At 45.0% G+C, this 26,339-nt stretch overlaps 1 protein-coding gene across 3 annotated transcripts in view; it reads left to right on the top strand.

Annotated features, from left to right (window-relative positions):
- The window catches only part of CUL9 (cullin 9), a 352,312-nt gene that overhangs the window by 307,742 nt on the left and 18,231 nt on the right, over window positions 1–26,339 (top strand). The window contains exons 38-39 of one of the 3 annotated variants that reach the window (XM_085856907.1): window positions 3,058–3,175; window positions 25,831–25,964. In XM_085856907.1, the coding sequence (XP_085713033.1) occupies window positions 3,058–3,175; window positions 25,831–25,964 (252 nt within the window). Of the gene's footprint in view, window positions 1–3,057; window positions 3,176–25,830; window positions 26,168–26,339 lie in introns of those variants that run through there. The other 2 variants (XM_085856905.1, XM_085856906.1) reach the window with 2 other exon arrangements.

Genomic DNA, 26,339 nt, shown 5'->3' on the forward strand with positions numbered 1-26,339 from the left:
ACCATTTGAAAAATAATCGGTTTGCTGGTTTGTGCTGTGGAGCCTCGCGTTGCAGACACACACACACACACACACACACACACACACACACACACACACACACACACACACACACACACACACACACACACACACGGAAAACCTGATAAACTTCTCTCAATACTCTTGTTTGACCACACCTCCTGAGCCACACAATATTTTTCATAAGCCACGCCCACTTTCCTACGCCACTCCCACTTTAAGTAATAAAAAATTTGAGGTGGTGTGTGGCTCGTGGAATAGTTTTTGGTAAATAAATAAATAATTGAAGGTGATGTGTGGGTGGGGAATCGTTTTCGGAAAATAAATAAATAATTGGAGGTGGTGTGTGGGTCGTGGAATCGCTTTCGGTAAATAAATAAATAATTGAAGGTGGTGTGTGGGTCGTGGAATCGTTTTCAGTAGATAAATAAATAATTGAAGGTGGTGTGTGGATCATGGAATCGTTTACGGTAAATAAATAAATAATTAAAGGTGGTGTGTGGATCGTGGAATCGTTTACAGGAAATAAATAAATAAATAACTGGAGGTCTTGTGTGGGTTGTGGAATCGTTTTCGATAAATAAATAAATAAAGGTGGTGTGTGGGTGGGGAATCGTTTACGGTAAATGAATAAATGAATAATTGGAGGTGGTGTGTGGGTCGTGGAATCGTTTCCGATAAATAAATAAGGTGGTGTGTGGGTGGGGAATCGTTTTCGGTAAATAAATAAGGTGGTTTGTGGGTCGTGGAATCGTTTAGGTAAATAAATAAATAATTGGAGGCGGTGTGTGGGTCGTGGAATCATTTTCGGTAAATAAATAAATAATTGGAGGTTATGTGTGGGTGGGGAATCGTTTACGGTAAATAAATAAATAATTGGGGGTGGTGTGTCGGGAGGAGAATCCGAAATGGTAAATAAATAAATAAATAAATAAGGTGGTGTGGGTTGGGAATCTTTTCGGTAAATAAATAAATAATTAAAGGTGGTGTGTGGGTCATGGAATCGTTTTCGGAAAATAAATAAATAATTAGAGGTGGTGTCTGGGTGGGGAATCGTTTTCGGTAAATAAATAAATAATTGGAGGTGGTGTGTGGATGGGGAATCGTTTTCGGTAAATAAATAAATTATCGGTTTGCTGGTTTGTGCTGTGGAGCCTCGCGTTGCAGACACACACACACACACACACACACACACACACACACACACACACACACACACACACACACACGGAAAACCTGATAAACTTCTCTCAACGCTCTTGTTTGACCACACCTCCTGAGCCACACAATATTTTTCATAAGCCAAGCCCACTTTCCATAAGTCACGCCCACTTTCCTACGTCATTCCCACTTTCCTACGCCACTCCCACTTTTCATCAACCACGTCCACTTTCCCTAAGCTCCGCCCACTTTCCTAAGCCCCTCATAAAAAATGATGGTGAATAGACACCCGATTTTTGAAGGACTACCATTTGAAAAATAAAACCTCAATCAAAAATCGGCTCGAGTAAAATTTTCTGAACATCTCGAAGTGTTTAATTGCGAAGTCTCACTTCTCTACATTCAAAACTGAAGGACAAGTATTGACAATACTGTACACGGTTTTTCGGCCGCTGCATAGCAACGGGTGGTTGCAAGGCAACGAAATTCAAACGCGCACATTCCCAACAAATACTGCACACGTTGGCAAAGTTTCATCGAAATCGGTTCGCTGGTTTGTGCTGTGGAGCCTCGCATTGCAGACACACACACACACACACACACACACACACACACACACACACACACACACACACACACACACAGACGGAAAACCTGACAATAAGGGATATCTAGCATATATAGCGAATCCAACTGACACACAGGGGTGAAAACATAACCTCCTTCCACCTTCGGTGGTGGAGGTAAATATGGGTAAGCTGACTCAATGTATTGAAGAAAATTTAATTGCCCCTTTCATTGATACCAACTCAATAAACATGTATTGCATTAAAAATCAATGTGTGTCTCTTTGTCCTGTTATTCAATTGTTGAAATAGGGTTTATGTGCATTGTGGCTCTTTAGATATCGCATTTGACCAAATTTGAAAAAACGACTCTTGTTATTTGGGTTGCCGACCACTGGCCTAGGTCTTTGGACTAGAGTAGGGTGCATTTACGCTTAATTTACATCATATCCCTCCAGGTTAAGAGTCGTGGTATTACACCCATAGGAGTATTAAACCACCATTTAGGTTTTTCTCCTTTTTCTGCAAATGTTCTGAGCTGTATCTCGGATCCGGCTGGGACTTTAAGAATGAAACTTTGCATCAATAATGGGAATAAAAAGTATGTGGGGTTGACATAATCTTTTTGACCTTGACTTAATTTTAAGGTCATGACCCGATTATCGTCATTTTATAATTTTCCACAAAAACTCGACTAAGGATTGTCTGTTCAGAGCAAACTTGCACTGACTAGATAGCCTAGAGCAAGGCACATTTGCACTTAATTTACTTCATACCTCTCCAAGGTAAATGTCAAGGTCAAATGGTGGTCTGAAAAAAAAGAAACGTGTTTTTTGGTTGTCGCTCAAGTTTGCCAATGTGGAATCTCAAAGACCGCTTGGCCTGCCAAGATGTTGTTGCATCACAATAGTGGACCTGCACTGAAGTTGTGCATCTGATATTTGATTCATCTTTGACCTCCTTTTTTTGGATTGCAATCAAATTTAACAAAAAAATACCATTTTTATCATAACTTGAATATTTTTTTCTGATTTTCATGATGTTGAGGTTTTTTTTGGATAGATTGTAGATTGGGATGCATTTTCTTAATTTCTACTCTATCCCTAAATGTTGAAGGTCAAGGTCATATGTTGGCATGAAAAAAATATGGCCATCATTGGATCACTGGCCAAGGGTAGGTTGCAGGCAATCGCAAAGGGTAAGCCTCCCCCCCCCCACAGGAAAGCCTCGATTTGTGATCACATGTATCTATTATTATTTTTTTTTGTCTTTGCTTGAACATTTGTCTTTTTGTATGTTTCCTCAACAGGTCCTTGCTTACAGCTGTGTGTACAGTTATTACAGCCATGACGTGGACAAAATGCGCTGCTTGGAGCTTCAGACAGAGCATCTGGAGCTGATCGCAAATGAACTGCAGCAGCTACTTGGTAATTGCGTTCAGAACCCTGAGAGAAATGGAGTCGTGTGAAAGCAACTGCACATGGTTCGACAGTGGTGTCTGTTGTTTTGGTCTGGTCACCTTGAGCTAAACACTGTGCATATTATTCTGTCATTGTCCCACATTTTTTGCATTTTTCCTCCTTTATATAAATGAAACTTCATGTTCATCAGTGGAGAATGAGATCGGAGCAAGAAAGTTTTCACCTATCGGTACAATTGGCAGAATTGTCAAGCCATTTTTTTATAACAAGTAGAAGCACTTATCAGTTGATGTTAACGAGATGTACAAACCAACATGAGCTTCAGAGTAAAACAGAACTTGCAGGTGTTAATTGTTGTTTTGCACGAACAAATACCACCCGTCGCTTTGTTGATGGGAATATGGGGAGTGGGAGAGAGAGAGAGAGGTGGGAGAGAGAGAGAGAGGTGGGAGAGAGAGAGAGGTGGGAGAGAGAGAGAGGTGGGAGAGAGAGAGAGGTGGGAGAGAGAGGTGGGGGAGAGAGAGAGGTGGGGGAGAGAGAGAGAGGTGGGAGAGAGAGAGGTGGGAGAGAGAGGTGGGAGAGAGAGAGGTGGGAGAGAGAGAGGTGGGAGAGAGCGGTGGGAGAGAGAGCGGTGGGAGAGAGAGCGGTGGGAGAGAGAGCGGTGGGAGAGAGAGCGGTGGGAGAGAGAGAGAGAGAGAGAGAGAGAGAGAGAGAGAGAGAGAGAGAGAGAGAGAGAGAGAGAGAGAGAGAGAGAGAGAGAGAGAGAGAGATTGAGAGAGATTGAGAGAGATTGAGAGAGATTGAGAGAGATTGAGAGAGATTGAGAGAGATTGAGAGAGATTGAGAGAGATTGAGAGAGATTGAGAGAGAGAGAGAGATTGAGAGACAATGAGAGAGAGAGAGAGAGAGAGTCACAGAGAGAGAGAGATAGAGAGAGAGAGATAGAGAGAGAGAGATAGAGAGAGAGAGATAGAGAGAGAGAGATAGAGAGAGAGAGATAGAGAGAGAGAGATAGAGAGAGAGAGATAGAGAGAGAGAGATAGAGAGAGAGAGATAGAGAGAGAGAGATAGAGAGAGAGAGATAGAGAGAGAGAGATAGAGATAGATAGAGAGAGATAGAGAGAGATAGAGAGAGATAGAGAGAGAGAGAGAGAGAGAGATTGAGAGAGAGAGAGAGATATGGGAAAAGGGGGTAGGGGGAAAGAGAGGATAAGGAGGTGTGGGGAAGCAAAGGAGGGTGAAGGCAGCGTACCAGCGCATTACGTTTGTGAAAGTACTTTCACTTATCAACTGCGCAAGCACACTTTTTACTGTTGCAGACTTTGGTTTCTTTGAATCCGAATTCTCAACTGTCACTAATAGGTACTCTCTCTGGTGTTTGGTTTTCCAATATTGTGGCATATTGGAAGTATTGCAGTTTGCATTTCAGCTGTAATTCTTATAAACGTCCAGACAGTTGTATAGGGATTGGTGGGGGGTAAGGGGTTTAGCAGGAGGTGGGGAGGGATTTGGGAGGAGGTCAGGTGAGGGGAAGGGAAGGCAGAAGCGGTGTTGCATTAATTACGATCCATACCATTTTATCAAAATTATTCTGCATCGAATAACAGTTGAGGCAAATTAAAATAATATCCGAAATACATTTTCGACTAGTCATAACATAAACCTTCTGGAGATATACACCGCCCAGACATCCAGAGACAACCACCGCCTGGACACGTCCATAGACAACCACCATCGAGACATGTCCGGAGTATCAAATAATGTGCGAATATAACTTTCTGGATGTTTATAAGCATTACAACTGAAATGTGATAAGCTCTCGAATCTCTTAACCTGAACCGAATTTCAAAATTTAAACAGGGAATTGACCTCAGCAGCTGTTGTGACTGCTAAAAAGAAATCTATCTATAATTCCAGCTGTGTGTGTGTGTGTGTGTGTGTGTGTGTGTGTGTGTGTGTGTGTGTGTGTGTGTGTGTGTGTGTGTGTGTGTGTGTGTGTGTGTGTGTGTGTGTGTGTGTGTGTGTGTGTGTGTGTGTGTGTGTGTTTGACCACTCGTCCGCTCTAATTGAAACTTGACAGGTATATTGCTGGGGACCTGAGTATGTGCCTTTTCAAGGTTTGATATTAATCGGACAAGTGCTTCCCAAGTTATGGCCATTTATTTACCAAACCAATGACAGGACACGTTACTGCTTAGGTGTGGCTGATGGGGAAGAGATTCTCAGCCGCGTTCCCCATTACGGGTTACAACGTACGGACTTCCGGATAGTGATGACTTTCTGTATTCTAATAATTTTTCGATTTCTTATACGCATTTCTAGTTAAACACAATGCCCCAATCCAGTCGTTGTTTACGAGAGCGAAGGAACGGCCTGTTTGGTTGTTTGAAAGTGTTTTTTTTTTTGTTTGCACATACGGTGGGGGGTAGGGGGTTTCGTGTAAGTTTTTTTCGATGTGTTTTTTTTCTTTCTTTTTTCTCTTCTCTTCTCTTTGTGTTTTTCCTTGCGATGACATTGCGAAAAGGCAAAATACGTTGGCGCTAATTGAATAATTGGCCATTAAAACTAAATTGCGAATAATCGTAACTGCGATATGCGAATTTCCGGACAGTGAGGACTTAACTTCCGGACTTCTGGATAGTGACGACTTTTTGTATTCTTTCTCGATTTTTTTCTCGATTTATCGACTTACTGTATTCTTTCTTTCTCGATTTCTGTACTTTCTCGATTTTCTTAAACATAATGCCCCAATCCAGTTGTCATTTACGAGAGCGAAGGAACGCCCTGTGGTTGTTGTTGTGTGGTTGTTTGAAAGTTTTTGTGTGGTTGTGGTTGTTTGAAGTGTGGTTGTGTGGTTGTTTGAACGAACGAAGTGTGGTTGTTTGAAAGTTGTTTTTTTTGTTTGGTTTGCACGTATGGTCACGCACGTACGGCCAAGTACGTACGTGCCATGGATTTAGGGATTGAAATCAAACTTGATGCATGTTTATAATCTCTAACTAATAAGTGTGTGTCTCCTCCATTCCTCCAAAACTATGAAACATAGCATCCTGAAACTTTGCATGCATACAAAGAAAACTCCAAAGAAGTGTGAGTGAAAATTGGGTGTTTCGGTTAAGGCCCGGTCACACCTTGACGTTTTAGCCAGCGATGGCAACGTATTAAAATGTATGTAAAACGCTGGCTTACGTTGAACTTTTGATGTTTTTTTTAAAGATTCGGACGTATTCATAGCGACTTGGTCTTATGTGTAACGCATTGGTAACTACACAGAACGTTTCGTTGTGTTATAGATAACTTATACCAACGAATGCTGAACCTGTTGTCGGCCTACACAACCGATGCCCAACGATAGTCTAACTCAGGCATAGCGCGTTGCACGCATCGCCGACGATGTCGTGACGTAGCCTATTAAAAGGCTGACGCACAACGATTCGAATCATAACTGCCGTAGAAATGGAAGGGTCAAAATCGCGGTCACACCTTGGCGATCTTGCCAGCGTATGCGGACGTAACAAAAAGTGTGTCTAAAACGTTGGGGCACGTCGAATACGGTATGGGTAAGTTTGGTATACGTGAGTACAACGCTAAATACGTTATCATAAGTCGTAGTAAGTAGAGTACGTCGTAAAATTTTGAACATGTTCAAAATTTTACGACGTACTCGGCGTATGACACACGTTCCGCATGCGATGGGGATAAGTTTTACACACGATATGTGGACGCTTACACACGTCCACAAAGGCTACTTATAAGCTACTCATAAGTCGAAACACGTCGCGGTAATGTCTTTTTTACGCGAAACTTATTTCTAACTTATGTTTGACGTGCTTTGAACCAATTCTTTACGTAGTCCCAACACACATCGACGTATGTAGACGTATTCCAATGACGTCTTCCGGTCGACAAAAAAAAAAAAAAATGAATGTGTTTCTCGCTTACAACTGCCATATAAAGACGTGTTCCCAGCGGTTTTGGGAATTGGTATATAAAAATGGTGTTCATAAAAGGGGAACCCAACAGTGTTTTCGAGTTCCTTTTTGAGTTGATGTCCATGTCAGCAGTAACAGTATCAGTATCAGTGTTAGTATGAGTATTAGTAGTAGTTTGTTCATGTTGGCAGTAGTAGGTGGGTGTGAGGGGGAGGGTGTGGGTTATGATGGATCGTCCTTGCGTCCGCGTGTCCACGGGTAGGTTCATAGGCTGCCACTCAACGATTTAAATGGCTGCATCTCCACTATTGAAAGTAGACGCTTACGCTCAACAATTGGATTTTTTTTACACTCAACGACTTTTAAACGGTACCACTCAGCTAGTTTCATTGTTTACAATGAACGATTTAAATTGCTGTCACTCGCCTTTGTTTTTTTTTTTTTTGTTTTTTTTTTTTTTTTTTTGACGCTGGCGTTTGGAAATTTGAAGCGTTTCTTCTGAACGTGTTAAAACGCTCAAACTCGACTATTTTAAATAGACGCTGCCGATAGACAATTGGAATCATAGCCAAGCTCGACATCGAAGTGTGAACATCCTCGTCATGCCGAAGAAAAGTTTGAAGAATGCTGCAAATAAGTGTCCTGGCCGTGGCCGTGGACGCTGACGCAAGGATGATCCATTATACCGACGTCTTTCAGCCTATGAGTAACTTAAAAGTAACGTCTGTCGACGTGTGGCAACGATCGCGTAACGTGCCAACAACACATTAATCATAGGTTAGAAATAAGTTTCGGGTACGCTAAACATTACCTCGGCGTGTCTCAACTTATGATTAACTTACAAGTAGCATGTGTTGACGTCTGTCAACGATCGCAGACCGTGCCTACAACTTGTGGCCAGCGTAGCGGAACGTGTGAGTCATACGCCGGCATACGTCGTGAAATTTCAAGCATGAAAAAATTTGAGGACAACCGAAAAGTACAACGTTTAAAGCCAACGTACAACGACTTATGGCAACGTACTACGACGTATGCCAGCGTGCTCTTAATGTTATCAAAACTTACCCATAACGTATTCAACGTTTGCCAGCGTTTTAGAAAAAAAATTCAAAAATCGGCATACGTTGGCTAAAACGTCAAGGTGTGACCGAGCCTTTAATTAAAAGACCCCTTTTGAAGTTAATTAATAGCCATATTTAATTATATTCTTTATCAGGTGCATTGTTGGTCACCACTCTCTATGGCAGTGGTTTTCAAACTTTTTTAAAGTGGCGACCCAATTTCAGAACCTCTCTACATCGCGTGATCCAAACGATTCAAAACCCAATTCATAATATATAAGATAAGATTTCATATGACACAAGAACATTTACTGTTTACTTTATTCACCATCATCATGTTTTCATAGACGAGTAAACGGAGAATAGCTGACAGTATCCAAATAGTACAGTTGAATGTTTCAGAAGTTTAGTCCGAATGACATTTAGATATATCAGTGAGAAGGATGAGCCTGTTTTTCAGAAACCAACTTCTCTATTCGTGGACAAGTAGATGACAATGCCAGGATCATATTGTTGCGGATTCGCGCCCGCCGGCGTGTGAACGGCCACGTAACTCGAATCGCGGCATGTCGCCCACCGAACGGACAATCCAGTCGTGACCCTCTCGGACTAACGCCGGGAACCAGTCACGGGTGGACCTTTCGGTCTCACCGCGATCGGGCCAATCGGCCCCCGCGTGGGATAGGGTTGCTCGCCAAATTCGACCTACCTAAGTACCCACACGGAGGGTAGACCGGGCGATCGCACCTCGCCGCAGGTCGACTTCGGACACGGGCCACTTAAGCGACCCGTTCCGTACTATCGGGCTAACCGAGCAGTGTTATTCGTCGGCCTCGACGGTTCGATTAATTATCGGGCGTCTTAGCCCACGACCAACCCTTTACGTGAAGCAAGATGGGGATTCAATGAAAGAAATGACGAAGCGAAGCGGGAAAACAGTTCAACAATAAGCACATTTATTTCGCGATGAACGGAAAGCACACATATACAATTCCACCAAAAGCACATGTAAAAGAAGAAGACAAAAAGCAAATGCAACAATGCAGATCTATCCGACTACCGGGCACTCGGCAACACTTATACAATTTTACTTCACAGACGGCGCCGACAACACACATTCCCAAAGCAAAAGAAAAGAGAACCACCCTCCAGGATGAGGGGGGTAGGCGGGCCTGGGGCCGAGACCGTGTCGGGCCTACCTGTCTGATGATGAGACGCGAAGTGGGGGTGGTGCCTCAACTCCGCGGGCCTCGCGGACAGTGTCTGGTAGGGGGTGGGAAGGGGGCCCCCTTTTGTCGCACTATCTCAGCGCGGGGGGAAACAGGAGGGGGTTGCTGATGCTCGGGGAAAGGAGGATTTCACAAAATCTCGGGTCCCGCGACGAGCGTCTCCACCACGACCTCGGTCGCGCCGCCGGCCTCTCCCTCCGCAGTTCCCCGAATCCGACTCGAGCACCCCCTCGTCCGCCTTCGCCGCCGCCGCCTCTCCACAGCTCCGTCCTCTTCACTCCGACTCCGCGAACTCCCAACTGCGAACTGCCAACTGCGAACTGCCCCTGCGAACTGCTAACTGCGAACTGCCAACTGCGAACTGCTCACTGCGAACTGCTCACTGCGAACTGCCCTCGACTGACGAACGCAGTCGTTTTTATAAGCCCCGTGGCTTCGCTCTTTCATCTTTGACCCTCTGCCTCCGACCTTTCACCTCTCTTGCTGGCTCCCCATTGGCCCGAGGAAAAGTGGGCGTGAATGCTTTTTGATCCATGAATTTGCATATAGCGACCGCCCTCCAACGCCCTGGAGGCGGGGCCAAATCGCCCCTCGCTCACCGATTGGACGGAACAAAAGTGGGCGTGAGTCGTTTTTGATCCGTTTTTCTTCGGAAAGTCCGCGATGCTTTTGAACACGCTGCTCGGTGCGCGCCCTACACGAGTCCAGCATCGGTGCCCACGAGTGGCGCGAGATGACGGTGATGCGATGGTGGCGAGTTGTGACGGTAAAGGTCGTGGCGGTTGTGGTGAAGCGGCGTTGTGGTTGGTGGTTGTTGTTGTGATGGCCGCGTTGTGGTTGGTGGTTGTTGTGTGATGGCTGTTGAGACGTGGTTGGTGGTAGTAATAATGGCGGCTGGTCCAAAATAAAGATAGTAAAAGAAAAACGGCTATCCTGAAGAGTCGCAGCCCTCATGAATGACATTTATTCCCTCTAGACAACGGGTTTGGGCCTAACTACACATATACTTACCGAGATATCTCACCTAAGGGACCTGAATGGTGGTTTGTGAATTTGGTCAACCACAACAATATCATGCTCCATTTCTCGGCGATTTCTGTACTTTGTTTTAATCACCACCATGGTGGAGAACGACTGCTCACAAAAGTATTGTTACGAATTTGGAATTCAATTGCACACAACATACAGGTTCCTTTAGTCAGCAATGTCGATAAGTGCTTGTTCCCTAGATAGCTCACCTTCCATTGTTTAAATGTTTAGAAATCGATTAGATGCGCTGCGGATCGATTTAATAGTTTGGGAACGAAACAATGGAGACGTCCCTCCCCCTCTTCTGCGAAGAGGAAGAAGAACCCTGCCGTCCCGTGATTCATGATGTCAACAACTCCCTCCCACCCGTGGTTGAGCGGGGGATGGATCACAAGGGCATGTCACGCCGGGCGCGGGCGGAGAAGGATAAGGACGAGATCCTTTCTTTGTTCTTGAGTAGTAAGCTTTTTGCTTCGGCAGAGAGTAGTCGCTCAGCAGACCTTCGGGTCCTGCTTGGCTTGGGTTAGGGTTGGAGGATTTGCAGTAAGCTTTTGGCTTCGGCTGAGTAGTTGCTCAGCAAGCCTTCGGGTCCTGCTTGGCTCGGGTTCGGGAGGAGATTCTTTGTTGTCCTCCTCCGAGAGAGAGGAGTTGGGGAGTTGTTCAGAGGCCTTCTGGTCCTGCTCGGCTCGGGAGGAGGCTTTTGAAGGCTTTTTGCTTCTGCTTTGTTCGTGCAGCAGGCCTTCGGGTCTTGCTTGGCTCGGGAGGAAGCTTTGTGAAGGCTTTGTGCTTGGTTGTTCAGCAGGCCTTCGGCTTCTGCTTTGGCTTGGCTTGGGTTAGGGAGGAGGCTTTTTGAAGGCTTTATGAAGGCTTTCTGCTTTGGCTTGGCTTTTAGTAAGCTTTCTCCTTTGGAGGCTTTTTGGAGAGCTTTTTTCTTCGACTTGGCTTTTCAGCAGACCTTCGGGTTCTGCTTGGCTCGGTTCGCTTTTTGGCTCTGGCTTGGTTCGTCGAAGAGAGTCTGCTTTGTTCATCGGAAGAGAGTTGAGCTGGTTGCTTGGCTCGGAGTTCTTGGTTCGTGTTGAGAGAGGCTTTGTTCATCGGAAGAGAATTGAGCTGGTTGCTCGGCTCGGAGTTCTTGGTTTGTGGAGCTCTTTGTTCTCCACTTGGTTCCCGGCTTGATGCAACTCATCGGCCTCATCTTGGAGGTGGTTCCTCGGGGAAGCGACGCATCGACGGGAAGGATCGGCGCCTCATCTGACCAGCACGTGTTCAGAAGCGCGAGGGGATTCGCTGGAGCTCGGGAAGGATTGTGGCTCACGGTGATTGGATCAAGCTCGCTCTCGCTGGAGCCTGGGTCCGAACAGCTTGAAGACCACACGAGGTGGAGAGGTTCGAGATAGGTCCTGGGTTTCAGCTCAGCTGTCCTCCGAGCTGGAGCCGTTATTAAAGGCCTCAGCCACCATTTCTTGGGTGTGTGTGTGTTTGTATGCATACGTGTGTTCGTGGGCCCGTCGAATAAGTAGGAAATTGTTAAGTGCTTTGTGTGCTGTCAATATTTGTATTGCATTTAGTAAAGTCGGTATAGTTCTGCTCTTACATGCTTCCCGAGTTCCCCATGATTATTACTAAATACCCCAATTGTTAAATGTTTTCAGCTCGACGCATCAATTCTTTCATTGACTGAGCATTTTGTGTGTTGGGAGTTAGAAAGCCGTTGGTTTGCCGTAAAAGGGGGACATTTTGACCGACGGTTCTCGGCGATTAAGCCGCTCGAAATCGCGCACGGGACAGGCTCGCCTCGGCGGTTTGTTCCGTTCGAGTTCCGTCGAGAGTGGAATAGCCCGGTAGTTGGATCACGTGGGTATTTAGGTACATTGAAGATTGGCAATCGACCCCACCCCACGTGATCTGCACATTGGCGTAAATTGGTTCTTGTACAAGGACCCGTCGACTCGGACTTAACCGGGCGGCGATCTATATTCCGGGCGATCGGTAGGGCCGACTCGACTTGTGGCTCCGTCAGAGCAGTCGGTGGGTGACCGACGCACCGGCGCAGTAACAATATGATGAAGGATATGGCATGAGAACCTTAATGGTGCACCGTGACAGGGTTGGGTACGACGGCAGCATATTCCACCAGAATGTCCACAACAAATTCGTCCGCGCAAGAGCCTGCGCTCCTGAATCCTGCTGGAGCTGTACAAGCTCTTCCTGTGCTGTATCATCTTCATCAGCAATCGAGTCCAGTGAAGCCGAGAAAGGGTCATGAACCACAGAAAAGGACTGCACATCCAGCTCAGGGAAATAGTGCTCGAACTGTTCAATGAGCGACCGAAGGTGACGTGCTATCTCCCCAGAAAGACTGTCGAGCTCAGTATCATTGTACTGGCAGGTCGTTAGATGCTCCACCAGACGGGGGAAAAGGCTGAAGCGCTTAACAGCTGCTTTGTCTGCCAGTACTTTTAGAGTCGCCAGAAATCCGCTCATTTTGTCGTGAAAATTCATGAGGTTGGCGTCTTTGCCTTGGAGGGAGCGGTTGAGGACATAGAGACGTTCAAAGATGTCAACGAAATAGCACAGTTCTGACAGCCATGACTCCGATTCAAGCAACGCTGCCCATGCCGTTTTCCCTTGTGTGCATAGGAACTCCTTCAGTTCATCTTTGAGCTCAAAAACGTGCAGAAGAAGGTTTCCTCGAGATAACCATCTGACAAGTGTAGAATAGTAAATTCTTATGGTCGGCATCCATCTCCTGGCAGAATAGCCTGAATAACCTAGTGTTGAGGGCGCTCAATTTGATGTGATTCACCATTTTTACGACTTATGAGAGCACGCTCTGCAAGGTTTCTGGCAAAGTACGAGAGGCGAGCGCTTCTCAGTGAATCATGCAGTCTACCATGGAGGTCTGAGGAGCCACCTCAAGCAATTTAGCCTTGAATCCAGAACGCACTCCTAACATTGCTGGCGCGCCGTCTGTTGTAGAACCGAGCAACTTTCCGAAGTCCAGATCATGGTCACGATAAAACTGCTCTACTTTCCCAAAAATGTCCTCGCCTTTGGTGGTGGCCTCCAATGGTTTGATGAGCAGAGGCTCATCAACAAAGTTATCAGCCTTGATGAAGCAGACCCAGATGATGAGTTTTGCGTATGATGCGATATCAGTGGACTCGTCCAACTGTATGGCGTGCCACGGTGATTCCTTGATCTTCTGTATGACCTGAGCCGTTACGTCCAGACTCGTATCTTCAATTCTGCGTTGGATGGTGTTGTCAGAGAGAGGTATAACTGCCAGTTTCTTTGCCACTTCCTCCCCAACCATCAGAGATACCATGTCCTTTGCACATGGCAGCATGAGTTCTTCCGCAATGGAGTGAGGCTTTTTAGTCTTGGCAACATGGAGCGACACTCGATACGAGGCCGCTAATGCCTGAGAATTGGTCTGATGGCATGTACCCTCTCTGTTAAGACGCGTATTCTTGAGTGCAAGAAGGTTCCTCTCAAAGAACGCTCTCTCCTTATCCTGATAAGGCACATGTTTTGTTGTCAAATGCCTCTGCAACTTGTTTTGTTTCATAGACTCCATAGAAAGCACTTTGAAACAAATCACACACTGAGGCCTCTGTGCCCCACTTTTATCCACCATGTCGTAAAATCCAATGTCCAGAAATTTATCCTGGTAATAATGTTCTCGAGATTTGCTGCTGGCCGGTGCTGCCATCACAAATAAGGTCTCGAGTCGTACGTGAAGACGTGAATAGACGTTAATGATAGAGTTAGAGTCTGAATCTGAGAGGCCGTGGATCAAACCACGAATTTCCCGCCAAACTGAACTGCCCTTCAGCGAGCCCGCACATCGGCTGGATCTCATTCCAAGTGCCATGTTGCGCCGGTTCCCATACTTTGAACGAACCGTTTATATTACATCCAGTAAAAGCGAACACCGATCGAAAATAGACAATTTTTTTCGCTGCAAGCGGACGCCCGCGACCCCACGAAATTTGCTCGGCGACCCCACTTGGGGTTGCGCCCGCGGGTTTGAAAAACCAAGAATTAGTGCATAGTTTGACATTCCAGGTGGGGTGTTTCTTTTAACCGATTGCTAATCACTTGCTAAGCCAGGGCGGTCATCTATACTAATAAATGACACTGTGTGTCAGTCCATCCACCATCTGTCAGTCCATCTGTCTCCTCCATAACTGTAAAACCATGAAACTTAGCGGCCCCAAACTTTGCATTCATATTAAGGGAACTCTACGGGAATGCATGACTAAAAATTGGGTGTTTGGGTAAATTAAATAAACCCTTTTGAAGATGATTAACGACCTTGTTTAATTGTCCTTTGTCACGGGCTTATCCTTTGTCACCTTGCTCTCCCTTGCTGGGTCTTAAGGTGCATCCTCCGTTACTTCGCTCCTCCCTCGCTAGGGTCTTAATTTGCCATTGTTTTTAGCCTGTTCAACAATGCCTTGATTTGGAACAGGCCTCAACCTTATCCATAAAGCATTCCAATATTTTTTTTCACTTTCCTCAATCATATTATTAAATGCCTCATCTACATACCGATAAATTGCTGGATACATCGCTTTTGTAAGTGCTCTAGTTTTCAAATTAGAAGCTTGAAGCAAATTCATGCATTACATGATGCGATTTTCCACGATCTACTCGAATGGACTAATTAAAGTAGATAATCAAAATATAATTGCTGTTCTGAGGATCGGGTAACATGCTGAAAATGACGGTGCTATCTGAAATTTTTACTAACTCGGTAATGTTCTGTTTTTTTGCGGGTGTGTGCGATTACGAATCAGCTGACTACACTGAACAACAAATTTCAAAAAAATTTTTTTACTGGAGATGTGTAAAGTGATTAAGACTAATTTGGGTACGCTGATTTCAAAAATCATAACCGTTTTGCTGTATCACGTCAGGATTTTCAGGAACAGAAATATTCCCATTCCCAGGATTTCAATGAAATTTACATATGTCTTTAACATGTCTATTTCGTACAATTGTTGTTAACTTGTGTTATATTTCTTTCTTTCAGATAAAGATGAGTAGGCATTCCTGTACCAATCATCCTGACAACTTCTGTTATGTCTATGGTCGGTATACCAAAAAAGATCAACAGCGAAGTATATCTACAGCAGTGAAAATGAAGGCCGCCTACTTTCACTACTTCGGGTGTAAGGTGGGGGACCAAGAACAGAGCTGGGCACCACACATCTGCTGCACAAGCTGTCACACAACCTTGACTCAGTGGTTGGTGGGCAAGCGCGCGAGCATGCCATTTGCGGTGCCCATGATATGGCGTGAGCCGCAGAATCATCATGATGATTGTTATTTCTGCTGCACAAGCATCGCCGGCTTCAACAAGAAGAATAAAGGTCACATCAAGTACGCTGACTGCGTCTCTGCTCGTAAACCTGTGCCTCATGATGACGAGAACCGTTCCAACACCTCCAGCTGATCAGAACATAGCTGTAAGCAGTGGTGAAGAGGATGGTGATGATGAACCTTGAACCCGACACTCAAGAATCACACCTTCTGAACCAGGGAGACTTAAATGATCTTGTAAGAGATCTCTCGCTGTCAAAGGCGAAGGCAGAGCTGCTTGGATCAAGGCTGCAGCAGTGGAATCTACTTGAACCTAACACCAAGATATCCTTGTTCAGAGCACGTCACAGAGACATGGCTGAGTTCTTTGAGATGGAAGACACGATGATATTCTGCAGTGACATCAACGGTCTGTTGAAAGAACTTGGGTGTGATCACGATCCTGCAGACTGGCGCCTCTTCATCGACTCGGGAAGAACAGCTTGAAGGCTGTTTTGCTCCACAATGGCAACGAGAAACCATCAGTCCCACTGGCTCACGCGTTCGGCATGACAGAGACCTATGAGACTATGCGGCAGCTGCTTGATTCCATCAAGTACAATGACTTCAACTGGCACATCTGCGGAGACTTGAAAGTGGTGGCGCTGTTGTTAGGGCTGCAGTCAGGCTACATGAAATACATGTGCTTCCTTTGTCTCTGGGATAGCAGAGACGACAAGAATCACTGGACGAAGAAAGATTGGGAAGAGCGAAAAGAGCATGTACCTGGTCAACACAACGTGAAGCATGTCGCCCTTGTCGACCCAGCCAAGGTTTTCCTTCCACCACTCCACATAAAGCTCGGCTTGATGAAAAGTTTTGTACGGGCAATGGATCTGAATGGGCGTGGGTTTTATACCTCAAGGAAAAGTTTGGCAACACCTTGTCGGAGGCCAAGATCAAGGCTGGTGTCTTTGTTGGACCGCAAATCCGACGGATTATGAAGGACGAAACTTTTCCGACAACTCTAAACCCCAAAGAGCTGGCAGCGTGGAGGAGCTTCAAAGCTGTGACGGACAACTTCTTGGGGAACGAGCGCGCGGACAACTATGAAGAAATAGTGCAGCAACTGCTGGAGTCCTTCAGGAAACTTGGCTCCAGGATGTCCCTGAAAATCCATTTCCTACACCAGCACCTGAACTTCTTCCCTGACAACTTGGGAGCAGTCTCGGACGAGCACGGCGAGCGATTCCACCAAGAGATTTCACTCATGGAGACGCGTTACCAAGGGCGGCACAACCCGAACATGATGGGCGATTTCTGCTGGTTCCTGCATCATGAAACTGACACAGAGCAGCACAAACGCAAAGCCAAATGCCTAAAGCATTTTTAATTACATTCTAGTGGAGTTTTTCTGTAATTTCTATAATTTTGAAGCATTCATGATGAAATAAATGAATAAATGCATTTTTGTAAATTTCATTGAAATCCTGACTTCTAGGCAATGGGAATATTTCTGTTACTGAAAATCCTGACGTGATACAGCAAAACGGTTATGATTTTTGAAATCAGCGTACCAAAATTAGTCTAAATCACTTTACACATCTCCAGTAAAAAATTTTTGTTGTTCAGTGCTATCGCTTTCCAAGCCAGCCGTTCCTTATCAACCATTTCATTGGAGTGCTTGCTTGAGTGCTTAAGCCACTTGCCGAGCCCCCTACAGTCGATAACGGTACAGTTTGTGTCTGATTGGGAGGTGGTACAAATGATTAGATTTGGATTTGTAATGGGACTCTCTGTGGGGGTGTGTGCATGCTTGCATGCTTGGTTACGTATGTGCTGTGCGTGGGATTCGCGGACCGAATCTCGTATGGGCCCATGCTGCATGGCCCCATGGTCTGTGGCGGAAGTGATGTCGCCGTCTTGTGAAATGTGTGCTCTGTCATGCGGGGAGCAGACATGCCGTGACGCCAATGTCATGTGGGACGTTCCGCGCAGTACAGATATGAGTAAAGTTGAGCGTGCCGGTGAGAATCCGTGCACGTCTGTGAGTGAAAGGATGAGTATATCGCCGGTGCGCGTTCACGGTTAGCATGGGCCTCAAGGAAGTTGGAGGAACGCGTATGGGTCGGCTGTTAAGTACTGCTTCCCTAAAGTGTAGCATGTACGAATCTGATTCGGAATGAGCCAACCCGAGGGGTGCAAAGGTGCTGCATGAGCAAGCACGAAGAAGGACATAGACAGCACAAATGGATGTTGTATAAATGGTTCGATTTTGATTTGTAAAGGGACTGTGTGTGTGTGTGTGTGTGTGTGTGTGTGTGTGTGTGTGTGTGTGTGTGTGTGTGTGTGTGTGTGTGTGTGTGTGTGTGTGTGTGTGTGTGTGTGTGTGTGTGTGTGTGTGTTTTTTGATAAAGCATAACATTTTTCTCTCTGATAACTCCCCTCCCCCCACCTCTCTCTCTGTCCAATCCTTGCTCCGCCCCCTCCTAATACAGTGCAGCACCCTCCTCCCACATATCTCACTCTCTATCTCTATCTCTCTCTCTCACCCTCCTTCTCAGATGGTATTTGTGTGTCAGATGGTGTTTGTCTCTGGATATGTCAGGACGGTGTTTATCTCTGTCCAGTGCTTGTCTGCAGGCGGTTCCCGACTGTGTTTGTCTCCGGGTGGTGTTTATATATACTATTATCGGTCGAAAATGTATAATTTTGAGACTTTATTTTGTTTCCATCTTCACTGCTATTCTATGCAGAATAATTTTGATGAGACAGTATGAATCGCAAGTAACGCTCCACCGCCCGTCTGCCTTCCCTTCCTCTCACCTCATGCTGCCTTACCTTTTTCTCCCCTCGTGCTACCTTCCCTTTTCATCACACTTACCTCCTCCCGAAGTTGTTACTGAAGATGAAGGTCTAATTTCACACTTGATAATGAGTGACGAAGCTTAATTTCATTTGAATGTTTTCGTTAACAAACACAACTGTCAGGTATGGGCTTCAGAAAATCCACAAATTGTGCGCCAGCGTGCACTGCACCCTCATCGTGTTTCTGTGTTGTATGGAATTATGGCAAACGGTCATTAAAACTTTTTCGTGGTTGATGAAGGTGAAACTCTAACAGTGAATGGCGAAAGATACCATGACATGATCCATAACTTCCTCAGATAGTATTTCAGGAAATTAATCATTGGGAATTGTGGTTTCAACAAGATGGACCACCTGTTGTACATAACAGCAAGAGCGACAATTGCAATGTTGCGAGAACTGTTCCCAAACAGAGTAATTTCTCATAATGGAGACATAAACTGCCCGAGATCTGTCAGCATCCGACTTCTTTTTGTGGGTTTACTTAAAGGAGAGAGTTTACATCAACAAACCACCAAACATTAGAGGATTTCAAAGATAACATAAGGACAGAAATTAATGCCATAATGCGTGAAGCTTTGACCTCTGTAATGAAAACTTTATTCTGAGATTGCGCCAGTGTGTGGCAGCTCATGGAAGATACCGACCAGATAATATTTTCCATATTTAATGGTTACAATAAATTGTTTTTAGCCGCGTCTCGAACGCTGGCTCAAAGAGAGCTCCGCGTTCTTCTTCTTCTTCTTCTTCTTCTTCTTCTTCTTCTTCTTCTTCTTCTTCTTCTTCTTCTTCTTCTTCTTCTTCTTCTTATTCTTCTTCCAAAACCTTTAGGACACGGCTCTTTTATATACACGATCCGGATCTCCTTAAATACTAAACACTTGTACACATCCTCGCATTGAGGGTGCCTTTTGAGACCGTCTATCATGAACTTTTAAATATATTTGGACATTTGCTTTAAAGTTTCGAAAAGTTCACGTTACTATTTAAAGATTATTCCATTTAATGTGTTGTAATTTCGTAAATACACAATTTTCTCATCAAGCCTCCATGACTGGTCTCGCTATTGGCTCCATCAAGGCACGAGACGAAATATCGGAAGTTGTTGTTGTTGTTTTTTTCTTCTTCTTCTTCTTCTTCTTCTTCTGGTGAAGACAAAACCTTTAGGACGTGGCTCTTGGACACATTTGTCCTTGTTGATGTATATTTTGCAGACAAAATAAATTGTTGGTCATTAAAACTTGAGAAAACGAGGTGGTAGTTTTATAATACATACCCCATGCAGTCTTGAGGACTTGGTGTGAGCCGACTTTTTTTTTTTTTCTTTGATCCAATATGGCTGCCAAACCACATGACCAATGACGTCATCTTTATCAAACCATATTTCCCATCGGTAGTTGATCAGTTAGTTAAATCTTGCATTGATCGGTTAGTGGTTTCTCCTACTAAGATTTTCAAAGCTTTTTCCCTTAGATGCCATATGGCTGCCAGACCACATGACACATGATGGTCATTTTTATGAAAATCCTGTTCAAATTTCATGTCAATAGGATGAAAATTGAGGATTTTAGAAATCCAGCCTTTGTTGACCTTTTGGCCGATGTTGACATCAAAAATAATTGGTGGTTGGATTTAATGACCAAATGTGCAAATCCTCTTCAAATTTCAAGTCATTCAGATGAAAATTGACAATTTTAGAAATTTCAGCCTGTGTTCACCTTTTGGCTTGTGTTGATCTCAAAATAGTTTGTGGTTGAATTCATTTTTTACTTACGAAATCTTTAGATTTCGTAAGTATATTGATGACTTCCGTCATCTGTTTGTGTGTTTGTTTGTTTGTGTGTGTGTGTTTGAGTGTGTGTTTGTTTGTTTGTAGGCATGGTAACTCGAGAACGGAAGGAGCTACCAATGTCAAATTACACCACGTGATTCAGGATGGTGATGGCTCGTGCTGATTAGATTTTGGTCAAAGGTCAAGGTCACAGTGAGGTCAAATATTCGATTTTTGATGGTTTGGTACAGATAACTCGAGAACGGAAGAAGCTACCAATGTCAAATAACACCACGTGATTCAGGAGGGTGATGGCTAGTGCTGATTAAATTTTGGTCAAAATCGGTCAAAGGTCAAGGTCACAGTGAGGACAAACATCCAAAAAATGATAACTCGAGAACGGAAGAAGCTACCAATGTCAAATTACTCCACGTGATTCAGGAGGGTGATGGCTCGTGCTGATTAGATTTTGGTCAAAATCGGTCAAAGGTCAAGGTCACAGTGAGGACAAACATCCAAAAAATGATAACTCGAGAACGGAAGAAGCTACCAATGTCAAATTACACCACATGATTCAGGAGGGTGATGGCTAGCGCTGATTAGATTTTGGTCAAAATCGGTCAAAGTTCAAGGTCACAGTGAGGTCAAACATCCAAAATATTCGATTTTTGATGGTTTGGTACAGAATCATCGTAGAAACTTCTGGTTTGCGTCGCTACCTTCTCTAGAGACAGCTTTTATTAGACAAGGTCAGAGGTCAAGTTGACGATTTCGTAAGTACCAGTCTATGACTGCTTGTTTGTTTGTTTTTTTGTATGCAATGTTGAGGCTCGTATAAGGGCTAACACACAGAAAGTACAACAAGGGGAGCAGGAGATAAGAGGGGTGGGAGAAGCAGGACAAAACAGTGTGGAACAGAGACATGAGGAGATCTGTGGAAAAGAGAGGGATGGGGTCAGGTCAGGTCAGGTATGGGAGCATGCGCCAGAGCAGCGCGTTGCTGCGTCCACTTTCCGCCGGTATTCCAGGGGCCACCGTCTGGCCATCCCCCAGGCAGATGCCTGGCCCATTTCCATCTCCTTGAGAGGCCGATCAACCTGCTGCAACCACGAGGCACGTGGTCGGCCCATTGGCCTTCTCCACTCACGAGACTCCCTCGCTGAGAGAATCTGGTGAGCAGGATCAGCATCAGGAAAACGAGCCACATGTCCATACAGCTGCAGCTGAGGCTCACAGATTATGCAGGTAACAAATCTCATTTGAGTCTCTCTCAGCAACCGCTCATTGGACACAAAGTCCAACCAGCGATAGCCAAGGATTCTCCGAAGAGACCTGGTACCAGAGGAATTAAGTCTCCGTCTCAGATCCCTGATCAGAGTCCTAGTCTCACATCCATAAGGCAAGACTGGAAGCATCAAGGACCTGCAGACTCAGACTTTCGTCCTCCCGCGCAGGTACCGGCAGCGCCACACCCCATGATACAGTGAATCCATGACTCCCCAGGCCTGACCCAGACTCTATGAACCTCTGGCTCACAGCCAGCAGAGACATGAATATCACTGCCAAGGTAAGTGAATCTCTCCACGACCTCAACATCCTCACCACGAACAGGCACAGACAGGACAGCAGCATCCAATATCTCATTGAAAGCCTGAAAGAAAGGGCACATGGTAAACAAGATGGACACTACAGGGGCTTTCAGGTCCTTACATGACAGGGACTTTCAGGAAGGAATGCAGGGAATTTGAAGGACGTGGTTTTGGGGTGGATTAACGGGGGTAGAAATGATTGTGGTTTTGGATGAGGGAATATAAGAGGTGGTGGTGAACAGCTTTTTTGAAGACCTGAAGGGAAGAGTGGGATTGAAGAGAGTGTGGGAGTTTGATCCAAAGGTAGGAAAAAAGAGGAATGAAAGAGTGAAGGTCAGCAGTGATTCTTGATTTTGAGAGTTTTACCAGAAGGGGGTTGTTGGTGGACCTTGAGCACCCTGCGGAAATATGGGGGGGGGACGCAGGCAGCAGGGGGGGAGACCGTGGAGGAGACTGAACAAGATAGAAAGACAACCGACCTGCCTGCAGAGAGAGAGAGAGAGAGATAGAGAGAGAGACACGCGGAGACACGTGGAGACACGTGGAGACACGCGGAGACTCGCGGAGACTCGCCGAGACTCACCGAGAGACCTAAAGACAGCCTCATCGCAGGAGATACCAACGATCCTAAATGCCTTGGTTTACACAGCATGAAGCCAAGATAGGTGAGAAGCAGGAGCACCAGCCCAGAGGGGAGAGCAGTACTCCATCAGGCGAAAGCTTTGTATGTGGCCAAGAGCTCAGGTTTGCATGCCTGTTGTTGGCTTAATGGTTTGGGTGGTGGGCTTTGGATCATCGGGTCCTGAATTCAAATCTCGCTCAGCTGTTGAATAAATACCAGGTGGGGTTAACTCGGCCTGTCATCCTTTCGAGGTCGGCAGAATGAGTGCCAGCATGAGGTATACTTTGTCGGAGTGGCAACCCGTCCAGGATTGTTCCCAATAGCCAAGGAGACTTAGGCAGCACCAATGCTCTGCACAGAGTATGGTCACAATATCCTCCTCCTCCTCCTCCTCCTCGTCCTCCTCCTCAGGTTTGCCAAGGAAGGACTTTGCACGATGGAGGATTCCTAGTTGACGACTGGCTTTGGACGCCAGCTTAGAAATGTGGCTTTCCCAGGGAAGATGGTTTCCAGACGGTCCTTTTGGAGGGATATAGTGAGAGTGAGATATTTGTCAGGATTGAAAGACATGTTCCACGTGTTGGACCAGTTTGTGATTTTATCCAGATCTACAGAGAGCGAAGAAGCTGCTGCTTGCTGATCTGAGGGATGACAGATGGTACGGCAGAGGGTGGAGTAATCAGCAAAGAGGTAAAGGATTTTCCAGAAAGTTGGAGAGATCATTGATGAAAACCAGAAAAAAGAACAGGGCCCAGAACACTGTCTTGACAGGAAGTCCAGCCTGGACAGGAAGATGGGATGAGAGAGCTCCATTAAGGGCCACACGTTGGCTACGACAGGAGAGGAACACTACGAGCCATGAGTGGAGATGTCCGTCCATAACATAGGAAGAGAGTTTGGTGAGCAGGGCATGATGCCAGACTGTATCGAAAGCACATCATGACCATGATTATGTGAATTACTTTCATGGTGGTTTTTTATTGTGAGGTATTTTTGTCGAAGTTAGCCAGGTACAAAAGCTTGCAAGCGCGTTACAGTGATCAGATGTCCACCAGGCAGGAGAAAGTCTGTCTATGTCGGTGAATGCGGAAATGGAGCGATTGTTGTGTTTCGCATCGCCATTTACTCGGAAATGAACTTCACGGAAAATAACGAAATGCCGCCTGTTCAGTGCATGAAGTAAAGACGTGATTCTGCTGCACACAAATACAAAACCTCATGATGTCTGTTGGTCGCGATGAACTTTGTGACCACATCGATACGACACCAATAAATCTTAACAAGGAGCTTTGACGCATGAGGAGGCCATTTGGCCCATCATGCCTGTACTGCACCACCACCACATTAAATAATTCAATCAGGTTCTCGACTCGGTTTCATGGGGAGAGGATTGGGCATGAGAAAAGTGTGACAGAGACGAGTATTATAATTTTAAATAAAATCAATATTTTAAAACGCATTTGTTTATCACGATTTGTAACTTTTCCTTGCACACGTCGTACGTGGCATGGTGTTTGTTTCCTGACTCCCTGCTGGAGTGGGCAGTTAAAATTGTTCAGTCCATTGATCTCTTTGTCGAGAACATTACCAGTTTTAACCTCCCCTGTGGATTTTGCATTGATGCCTCGCCAAAATGGTTTTTCACCAACTAAATCTGCGATGTTCAGTTACCACACCAATAACAATTTATTAGAAGAAGGCACGGGATGCCAAAACGGAGAATCATGGGACAAAAGATAGACGGACATGTAAACGGGCAGTGAAATAGAATACATTCGCAATCTGACATCACGAAAACCCACTTCATTACATGACCATGAGTTTAAAGGAGTAGTGAATGCTCTGGTTGACACTGGGGTGAGGGTGGTTCTGGGAAACCCCTCCATTACATAAGCGTGAGTTTAAAGGGGTAGTGAATGCTCTGGTTGTCACTGGAGTGAGGGTGGTTCTGGGAAACCTCCATTACATGACCATGAGTTTAAAGGGGTAGTGAATGCTCTGGTTTACACTGGAATGAGGGTGGTTCTGGGAAACTCCTCCATTACATGGCCATGAGTTTAAAAGGGTAGTGAATGCTCTGGTTGACACTGGGGTGAGGGTGGTTCTGGGAAACCCCTCCATTACATAACCGTGAGTTTAAAGGGGTAGTGAATGCTCTGGTTGACACTGGAGTGAGGGTGGTTCTGGGAAACCCCTCCATTACAAGACCGTGAGTTTAAAGGGGTAGTGAATGCTCTGGTTGACACTTTGGGGAGAATGGTTCTCGGAAACCCTCCATTACATGACCGTGAGTTTAAAGGGGTAGTGAATGCTGTGGTTGATACTTGGGGGAGGATGGTTCTGGGAAACCCTCCATTACTTGACCGTGAGTTTAAAGGGGGCAGTGAATGCTCTAGTTCACAATGAAGCAAGGGTTATTCCGTGAAACCCCTCCATGACATGACGAGTGACACCCCCCCCCCCTTAATAAAACACTTGTATTAAAAGTCCTGCAAAGGTATGTATGTGGTATTCAGTCTTCAGTTATTTTATGATTACAAAATGCTGTCTCAACGAACTGAAAACAATCTTCGCAGCAATGGATGTTCAGGTGAAATTTTTTAAAATATTCCCCAAATATCATTAACATTTGCACCGTTTTTTTGTTACAATTTGAACAGGATCACCCCTAAAAATGCATATTTTGACATCAATGTTTCAAAATTTTTCGGTGGACATGCCACCTGGCCCCCCGGTAAGGAGTCGTTTTGCTCTTGCTTTCCTTTTTCAGAAGCTCTGCAGTTTCACCCATGCAAACGCAATGTTATTGTCGTCTCTGAGGAACATGTGTGCTTCGATGAGGATGTGACCTTTTATAACTGTTCTTAGATTGCTAATCTCGTTAGTTGATCAGAAGTGTCGGAAAATATTGCTGTCTTTTCTTCCAAAAGCCTGGTTTGCTGGCAATAGCATACAGGTTCAGGTAATCACTTTGATGTATTGTATAGCAACAAATGGCTGCAGATTTTTCTCTTGGTTAAAAGCAGTTCATCATCATAATGATTTTATATTTCAACATGAAATGCTTCCTGGTTTACACATATGTTCCTCATCATCCCTCCCTGTATATCTGTGGATATTTCTGTTTATTGTCACAAATCCTTTTCCGACTTTAAGTTCAACTGTTTAACTTTCCTGATTTTGTGATGGAAATCTCATGCCAGACCTTTATCTCTTTCTTCATTTTTCTTGTTTTTCCTCGACTCCAAAGAGGGGAGCTTGCTGCGGAACTCAGACTTGGCAGGAGGTATCCGTTTGCTAAAAGCTCATCACCTGGAAGATGGACCAAAACTAATGCATCATCTGCAGGATCGCCTTCTGGCTATTCTTCAGGCTTCAGCACAGGTTAATAGGGCCTTTAAGGAACATGTGTTCCTGTTTGTGGATGTGACTTTTTACAGCTGTTATTAAATTGCTCATCTCATTAGGTGATCAGAGATGTAGCAAAATATGTCTGACTTTTCTGCCCAAAGCACAGTTTGCTAGCAATATTACTCCAGCACATTACTATGATGGTCAGTTGCTAATGTAAGTCCCTCAATATTGTACAGCTAACACACCTTACTTATTTACATATTTAACTTATTGAGTGTTTCACTATGATATTACACTAAAATCATCCTGCTCATGTCAGGGGTGTTCTTTATCTTGAAAAATGGTTCACTTTACACATATGCCACTGGCAGTTTTGGTTCAGTCATTACAGTTAAAACTAGAAGG

Source organism: Eptatretus burgeri, chromosome 15 (assembly GCF_056783735.1).
Source record: "Eptatretus burgeri isolate ZD-2024b chromosome 15, Ebu_testis_v1, whole genome shotgun sequence".
Lineage (NCBI taxonomy): Eukaryota > Metazoa > Chordata > Myxini > Myxiniformes > Myxinidae > Eptatretus > Eptatretus burgeri.